Raw genomic sequence first — 9,277 nt, forward strand, 5'->3', positions numbered from 1 at the left:
ACTTCCAAATATACAGGTTGAGTTAACTTGAGGGTTAAGTCACGTTGTGTTAACAAAAACACTAGGACATGTTTCAGAGGACATGGCCGGGGCTGTAAGCCCCGACTAATTTCACATGACCAACAAAACACTAGGGTCGCAAGTCCGAACTAACTTATCAGCTCGATGATTGACAATTCTAATCTAATTAGTTTATTAATGACTTAAATTTTGTGGGAAAATACTGATTAGCCGACCAAACGACAAAAAAAAATCCATAAAGGTTGAGCCCCGGCCGTAGGCCGGGGTGATACCTAGTATATATATATATATAAACATATATCTTTAATCCTCATGCTTTGTTATTACTTGTCTAACTCCCTGTTTCTTTATTCTCTTAGTGCGCTTCTTTTAACTCCTCTTGTTCTGTGGAAACAAGCACTCTTCATGGTGATAACGAGTTGGCTTTGGTAGAATGAGGATGAGGCGGGCTTTAAAAATTTCATAGGGCCTTCATAAAGAGATGTCTCGAGGTGCAGAGGGACAACCGATCGGCCTGGAGGGTAATTTCGCGGGATCCATGTCTTCTTTGATTGCGGATGAGACACTTGTTGGAGGATTTAGTGTCATGAGAATGATAACACTGAACAACCTTGCTTCTGAGAATCTAATGAATCTGGGAAACTTGATGACCTCCTATAAAAATCTTCATTTTAATGTGAGATGACTGCCAGAATGACTCAATTCTTTCAGGGCCTGTTAGAGTGGGTTAAATTCCTTTTTTTTTTTGATAGAGCAAGAGTGAGTTAAATTCAGGTCCTCCTTGTTTTAGAGAGGTTTTTAATATGGAGGAGCGTATGCTAGATGAAGAGCATGCAGGTGGATCCAGATGCATAGGCCAAAGTGAAGCAACTGAACATGGAGCAAGAGATTTTATGTAGGGGCCTATGCTGGATGATTTTCTTCAGGGTTGATATTTTTCCTTTCTAGACCTTTCTCGTATGCATCTAGTAAAGGAAGGGGATCCTCATGAGTTCTAATTTGATGAAAACCTTAGATTGCTCCGTCGGGTATGCGAGTAGGTAAAAACCACAAGTTAAATTCGTAATACGAGTTCCTCTCTTGCGCGACCTTCACTCCAGAGGCTGTAGAAACTTCGTTTGACATCTGAATTCAGTAAGTAACCCCAACTATCGAACATAAAAGGCATGCCTTTCATTTATTAGAGAAAAAAAAAGGATTTGGAGCTTGGTTTTCCAGTGATAAATCCATGTGAAATTGAACTCGGGAACTCAGAGATTTTTAGAAGAAATTCCTTGAAGTGTTTTGATGATATCTCTTGGATCGTATTTTGAAACATCATTCCCTTTTAACATGTGGTAGGATAGACATAGACGGATATTTTTTATCAATAGTGTGTTGTCGAATTTCCTACCCATTTGTCCCAGTTCGTCGAGTTATATAACTAAAGTATGAGTCGCGTCTGAGTAGAGTAGAAACTATTGACTCCTCTTCAAATCGATTGTGAACCCTAGTTTGTATCATGCATTCGTTTATTGTTGAGGGATAATTTGAATTATTCTTGTATTTGATATAGTCCTAGTGCACGCGTAAAACCCTAAAATATCTTGCGGGGACAAAACTATCCAGATTTGAGCAATTATATCTTCAGTCAGGATCCAGGACATAGTTGTAATTATTGAATACATGGAAGATACTGACAGAGGAGAATTCGACGAGACTGAAGAGATATGAGAGATTTATCGAGTCACAGATAAGTGCCCCTCACCACTGTAAAGATCGATCTCTAGTCCCCAGTCCTCAAGTAATAACATGTTCTAATGTGGGTGTGATGAACTCAAGACGCTTGGAAGTTGTAGAAATACCCTCATAGCATTTCATCTTGAGTCTTCAGGGCGGGAAAATGACACTCTGCAAGTTGGAGATGTCTGCACAGAGTCATATCGGAGTCTTGGTCGCTGGCGTCTTTGTGGACAAGATAAAGTTGTTGTTCTGTCTATGCTAAGTGTCTTGACAAGGACCCATGTGAACTTCTGTAACAAAATTATCCGTCGAAATTTATTTTTCTTTTGGGAGGACGGTCAACCGTACTTGAGAGTAATATATGCCTTTTATTACCAGCGGGTTAATGGATACACTCAGGTTTAACTGTACAGTCAATTTTTGTTTGCACTATTGATGGGAGAGTTCTTTAGGAATCCGCTAGGTAATTTTTCACGTTGAGGAATCGTGTTTTGACCTGAGAACGTTGTAAGTGATCGTCATATCTTGTCCTTCGCTTATCACGTCTGACTCTGACTCATGAGATAGCTTTTTAAGCCTATCTTTTTGAGAGAAGAGGCTTTGACTAAGGTAACTGCAAGTAATCTTTTGGATGAGTAGCGTGTGACCTGGATCTACGATCTCGGATACTTCCCCTGTTTTATTCAGTGACAATAGCTGGTTATATGATTGTACGTCGAGTAGCGGTGTTTTTATCTGAACGTTTGACCTCACGAGTATTACTACAGATTTCTTTTCCCTTGATAGGTTCGGGTGCAAAGATATTCTCCTTCTCCTTAGGGACGGTTGGTATAATGGTTAGTGAACCATTAGTCTTGTTCACGAGTCAGTGTGAAATAGTTCGTGAATCGGTTTCGCCAACCCTACAAGACTACCAGACTCAATTGGCCATGGTTCGTGAACCGGGTTCGTCAACTGCTAGCCTATAATACCAACTTTTAAAATTTGGTTCAAAATGGTTCGTGAACCGGGTTCATGAACTGTCCCATCTAAATTTGCAGTTTGCGAACTGGTTCGCCAACCCTCATGTATTTCTAAAACTCAGATATATATGGTTTCCGAACTGGTTCGCTAACCTACCCTGAGCAGAAATATCAGATAATTCAATATTTCTCTCTTATGATATTTGAAACATTCATGCATGATGAAATCATTTGCATGGGCAATTTTCAATTGATCCATAAATTAACTCACATAATAAATTGTTTAGAAAGAATATTTTTAAGGATCGTTGAACATCTTTGCTTAAAATCATATTTCGAAATTTTTAACAAGACAAGCTTGATGCTTGTTTTTTGTAAATCTACTAGAAGTCATACGTCGTCGTCTCAAAAAGATAGAATGGTAAACTAGTCAGTAAAATAGAATGGTTCAGTCTTCACGTACCTGATAGCAGAAGTTTTCCAAATGTCTTCTTCGATCTTCATTATTCGAGGATGATGTCTGATACTCAACTATCAAAATTTAACCTAGTCTGAGATTTGACTTAGTAAACTACAAATCAAGATATAGTTTTGATCATCTAATATTGAGAACAATCTTGAGATAGCAAAAATTTTGGAATCAACCGAGCATTTCTCTAACAAAACCTAATACACTTTCGATTACTTTTAAATTCGTCATAATCTTGTGAAGTGGGAACCATCTTAACCATGTTCTTCCACATGCAAGCTCCTCCCTTATGATTTGTTATCATTGCTAGGAAAAATAATATCCTAATTGATTTAAACTTTTGTTGTATAATTCTTCTCCAAATGGCTGAATTCTCACTAGAATATTTCCACACCAGTTTAAAGCTCAATTAACTTGTCTTAAAATTTTCACACCTAGTCCACCCTTTTCTTTTCGCTTACAAATTTTAGTCCATGCAACCCATCACATTTTAACTTTACTATCGATAGAACCCCAAAGAAATCTCTTCATAAGACTGTTATGATTCTTTCCCACCCTAACAGGAAAATAAAAAGAGAAGGCCAGTAAACGAGTATGCTTGTTGGGAAACTCTTTATTAAGACATTTCTACTAGATTTTTTTAAGAACTTTTTTTTCCAAGATGCAAGCTTGACCTCCAGTTTTCGGTAACAGAATCCTGAACTGAAGTAGTAGATCCAACCAACATACCCAAGTATTTAAATGGCAAAAATTCCTTCTTACGACCTAATTCTTTAGTTTACTATTATCATCAATTTCAGTATCAACTCATACATTGAACTTTTCTCTAGGTTTAGTTTCATACTTATAACAGCTTGAAAAATAACTAGAATAATAAGAAGTCTTTTAATCTCAAATGTGTTTGCATCTAGAAAAATGAGTTTATCTTCAGCAATCTGCATGTGAGAAATCATAATTCCATTATCTGCAACTTCAAATCCATGAATTTTACCTCTAAAGACAATATCATCCATCATCTTACTCAAAATCTCCACCACCAGCAGCAGAAAAAGGAAAAGAGATTAAGAATCTCCTTGTCTAAAACATTTAGTAGGATTGGTTCTATGTTGAACCACCATTAACAAGCACCGAAAGATGAGAATCACCAACATACCAATCCAGGAAATCCAGTTATCACCCAAATCCTTGTTTTTCAAGAATGTTAAAAAGTCTCTTCCGATTAACATTGTCGAAGGTCTTTTCCTTGTGTATTTTACAAAGCACACTTGGGATTTTCGACTTCAGTCTATTATCAACGCATTCGTTAGCAATTAAAACGTTGTATATAATCAGCTTCTTATGAATAAAGCCCACTTGAAAACATGAGAATAGAGAAGACATAATAATAATAAGTCTCTATACCAAAACTTTGGATAACACCTTATACATGCTTTCTATTAGATTTAAAGGTTGAAGTCCTTAGAGTGCAAGGGTCTTCTATTTTCGGAATAAGAGTAAAAGAACGATTATGGCCCAATCGGTTGCACCAAACTTATGAAACTCCTTTGTAAGACTCATGAAATCTTTTTTAATGATGTGCCAGCTGGAATTTGTAGAATTTCGTGGTAAATCCGTTTAGACCGGCTGAATACTCCTCATAACTTAAATCCTCCTCTAACCATAACTTAGTTTCTGCATAATATAAGGAAAATGCATATTTGCCTAAAGTGAAAGAAATATTCCTTTGTTTAGTTTAAAGATAATTAGTTTTGATCTCTTCTTTGATGCATGTTATCTAAAGTAAAAGAAATATTGTTTCTTTCAGTAAAAATATTCAAATAATGACTTCTGATCTTTTCTTTGATAGTGTTTTGGTCGAATAATTCTACACCGCTAATAACAAGTTTAGCAATGGTATTTCTTTTCTTCTTTCCACTAGCACACCTATGGAAATTGGGTGTATTTAAATCACCCTATTTGAAACCATTTTTTTTCCGTTGTGTTTTACAACCACAAAGCTCTTTTAACCCATTAGTGTTTCTATGCCACACACTTTTATTGACAGAAAACCTAAGATTGTCAGCAAGAAACCTCGAATTGTTCATTTTTATGTTCTAGTGTTATTTTTACATCATCACCAGATTAGTTAAGCAGTTACTTCACGAGTTCACGGTCTTTGAACACTCATTAGAGAGGGTGCACTAACACCATGTTCGTTTATTCTTGACTCATCTGAGTCGTCTGGATATCTGGATCTGAGTGAAATCACCTGACTCATCTGGATCTGACTCGATATGTTTGTCTTGAGTCAGATCTGACTCATCTGACTCAAAAAACGTGAGTCAGTGGTTTGGTCCCGTGAATCATGGGGTATTTTGTTACCTGACTCACATGGATCCGAGTCAGGAGTTATGTCTGAATCAGAAATCGAGTCAGATCTGTCTCAAAATGCAAAACAAACGGTCTAACTGCTGACTCATCCCGAATCAGGGGTTGACTCAGATCCAGACGTCGAGTCAGCTACAAACAAACAAGGTCGGAATTGTCGCACCAAACTAATAATGGGCCTTATTTACAACCATACAAAAGCAAACTCTAACCATACCACTCCAAAAGCCCAAGATAGTCTCCTACGAAATTTTCTCATCGAACGACCAAGGATTTCATCTTAGCAGCAGAATTGTCACCGTTCAACGGATTATCACAATCCACATGAGCAAACTAACTCTTTCAGGAAAACCAACAACCTTCAGCCAATCATGTTTCAGTTTACATCACTTGCTTCTTTCTCATTGGCTGTTGTTGTCCATGTAAGCCTCCGTAAAATCTCTGCCACCAATTTTATAAACCTGAACCCCACCATAAACCGACCTCATAACTTCCCTCCTCCTCTCGAATCTTCCATTCCTTTCTTAAATAACATCTCGAAGAATCTTTCAGCCGCAATTTTTTCATCCTGTAGATTTCCGGTCATGGAGACTCGATCACAATTTCTAATCGGATTTCTGTTCTTCGCTTTGATAAGTTCTTCTTCAAATGCCCTAATTTCAACCCAGTCAGCAACTCCCAAAGCAATTTCTGATTTGAAAGAAGCAATTGTTAAAGGATTAGGGTTTCAAAGTGATGAATTTAAGATATCTGGTTTTGATCTGAAGGATGCGTTGGTTGGGCATTCTGTAGCTTATGAATTTGATATAGAGATTGATAATAAGGTTTTACCGTTTAAGCTTTTGGAAGATGTGAAAAGTTGGGAATATGTTGATTTGCCGATTTTCAGAACTGAGGATTCTAAAGAGGAGGAATTGAATGGGTTAGTGAGATCAGATGATTCTGGTTTGCCGGTTTTAGCACCTTTTCAATTGGCTGGACCTATGGAGCTTTGGATTCAAGATGCTAAAGATATGAGACTTTCTTTGCCTGTAAGTATTTCCATCTCTAGTATCTCATCGTAGTTTTATTCAAATTAGGCTTTCAGTTTTTTTGTTCCTGTTGATTTTGCCCTAATGCTTGTATTTTGCACAACAAAGGTTTAAAACGTGAATGTTGATTGAGATGCATCCTGAGTGTTTTGCTCCTTAATGTTTTGCTCTTTGGTTATTTTTTTTTTTTTTTTTTGAGAATAAATCATTTGCCAAGCGACTAGAACTTGATCATTAAAGGTTGCCCTAGGCAGGGATATGCCTTCAACATCAGCCCAAATCACCAGCACGATAAGAAGTACATATGAAATAAAACTGAAAACTTGGAAAGAAGGACTGGCTTTTGTTGCCTCATTAAAAACCTTGTCAATGAAAACCCATTGTGGTAAACCCTTGGCTAAGGAAAAGAGTGCAACGCCGAAAATCCATAAAACTATACCAAAACTACCAAGAAAGATAAAATTACATTTATAATTCCTCAAGTTCGTTGAAAATCTTCGTTCTCCATCGGTACCCAATGAGCTCTTTGGTTATTGAATGGCTTAAATTAGCTATTTTTGTGTAGCTTAGAAATGCTGGATTGTGGGCGTTCTTTAGATAGATATATGATTTAAAAACCCTGGGAATTTGATATAGCTTAGAGATGATGATTACAAAAGGACTGTTTATATTCATAGATAGGAAATTGGTGAAATGTAATTGATATTGCCTATTTGAAAGCTTAACATAGAGAAGAACAAGAATACTTGATGATTGTTTTATACTAGATAAAGCATATTATCTGTTTGCTTCAACTAGGCATTTTGGTGTAGGGAAAGTGGGCATTGTTTTCTCATGTAGATAGATAGTACAGTTATCTGATTATCACCAAACTTTATACATTAATGTGAAATACCTTGAGAATTTGATGTGACTTAGACATGGTGATAACAAAAAACATTGATTTTGTATTCGTTTATAGGAAATTGGTGAAATGTAATTGATGCAACACAATTGTATCAGTTACATCATTTTAATGTGATGCATGTATTAAAACTTAACATAGAGAAGAAGAACAAGAATACTTGATGATTTTATCAAGATTCTGTGCTAACGTGGTGCTTGTAATTTGATTTGTGTTTGCAGCATGATGTTGATGCCGGTGTGTTGAAAAAAGTGATATTAGCAGATGGAGCAGTGGTGACCGTTACGGGAGCAAGATCCGTTAGCCTACGGCAACCTCTTGATTTACCTTTACCCTTGAACAGAACCAATGCTAACTTTGCTTCAGGCCTTTTAACCCTAGCTGATCGTCTTCGCCAAGCTTCTAGAAACCAAAATTCTCCACTTCTTTCTCTACGAGTTGTTGGTCCTACTTCTCTCACTTCACCATCGTCTTCCTCGTCATCTTCTTCTTCTGATAACAGGCTCAAACTAAAGCGCTTAGCCCCTGGACTTGTTGAGTTGTCCTCACCTTCAAAAACAAAAGAGATCAACGCACTCTCGACTATCTATGATAAAGATGGTGTGACTTTGTTGGGTCCTAATAGGTTTACAACAATGTGGCCATTAGCTTCACTAGATGGATCAAATTCAAATTTACGTGGATTAGAAACATTACTGACTTCTGTTTTGGGTGAGAAAGCAAACAAGAAAGGGTCTTTCAAGTTATTGAAAGCCGATGTTTCAGCACAGACGTATGTAAAGATGGAATTTGGAATTGAAAAGGAGTTGAAAGGAGGAGATGGATTTAACTGGGAAGGGTTTCCAGAATGGAGAACTAGACCAGAATCAGCGAAGATGCATTTTGAGGTATTGGCTAAAGTTGAAGGAGAGAAAATGGTGGCTGAAAAGCTGGTGCAGGTAAATCCGTTGCCAGCAGAAGAAAGTGTAGCTCCTAATGTGATCATGGGAAACACTACCATGTCTAGGACTTCAACTGTTTTGGCGCCTCATGATCCTTTTACCTTATGAGGTGCTGGTTGTTTTTGAGAGATTTACTAGAAACTTGTAAATATGATAAATGTGAAACATGGAGCAATTTTTTTCTTCTTAAAATGTTTTGTTCTTTTTTTCTTTTTTGTGGAGACTGAATGTAATCCAGTGATTGTAGAGTAAAAGATATGAGAAATAACATGATTGCTGTTTAATGGTATCTTGTAGTGTATGTTACTTGTCTGGCTTTTGGTTTGTTAACATGATTGATACTCCAGATTAACGTGGTCCTGTTGAATCAAAATAGATGGTTAGATGTATTCGTCTCCTCTTTCCCTTTCATGGACCAGAACTTTATGCAATGGGAAACCTCGGATTGTTAAACAGGGTCGAAGGTGAGTTATTCTGTGAGGCTTCAAGTTGAACTTTTTGAACATTCTAATGTCGCATGAGAATTGAGAATGAGGCATGACACGCCAGACTGAAAAGCCTAATTTTTTCTTTAGATAACTAAATGAAAACAGATTTGATTAACACCGATAACTCTCGAGTGGAGTATTATTAGTACCGGAAGATCCATTAGAGAATAGACTATTATTGGTTTTAAGCCATTTCTGTCGCGATGAATCAACAATGAACAATCAAAGTGGTTTTGTTGACATGAGCGTGAGACGAGAAAAATGGATCGAAAAATGAGGCACCAGACTTAAGTGGGTCAAGTTGAAGCCTAACTTTTTCTTTTGATAACCAAATTGAAGCCCAACTCAAGCTGGCTTGCATGAATTCGAACG

General features: G+C 37.0%; 1 protein-coding gene across 1 annotated transcript; it reads left to right on the forward strand.

The window, feature by feature from the left end:
- The first annotated feature begins 6,044 nt into the window (after positions 1-6,044).
- Positions 6,045-8,706, forward strand: LOC113288455. Its single transcript, XM_026537495.1, has 2 exons — positions 6,045-6,572; positions 7,698-8,706. Exons 1-2 carry the CDS (start codon positions 6,126-6,128, stop codon positions 8,523-8,525), a joined length of 1,275 nt encoding a protein of 424 aa, XP_026393280.1. The 5' UTR covers positions 6,045-6,125; the 3' UTR covers positions 8,526-8,706.
- Positions 8,707-9,277: the final 571 nt, after the last annotated feature.

Source organism: Papaver somniferum, chromosome 6, assembly GCF_003573695.1.
Source record: "Papaver somniferum cultivar HN1 chromosome 6, ASM357369v1, whole genome shotgun sequence".
NCBI lineage: Eukaryota > Viridiplantae > Streptophyta > Magnoliopsida > Ranunculales > Papaveraceae > Papaver > Papaver somniferum.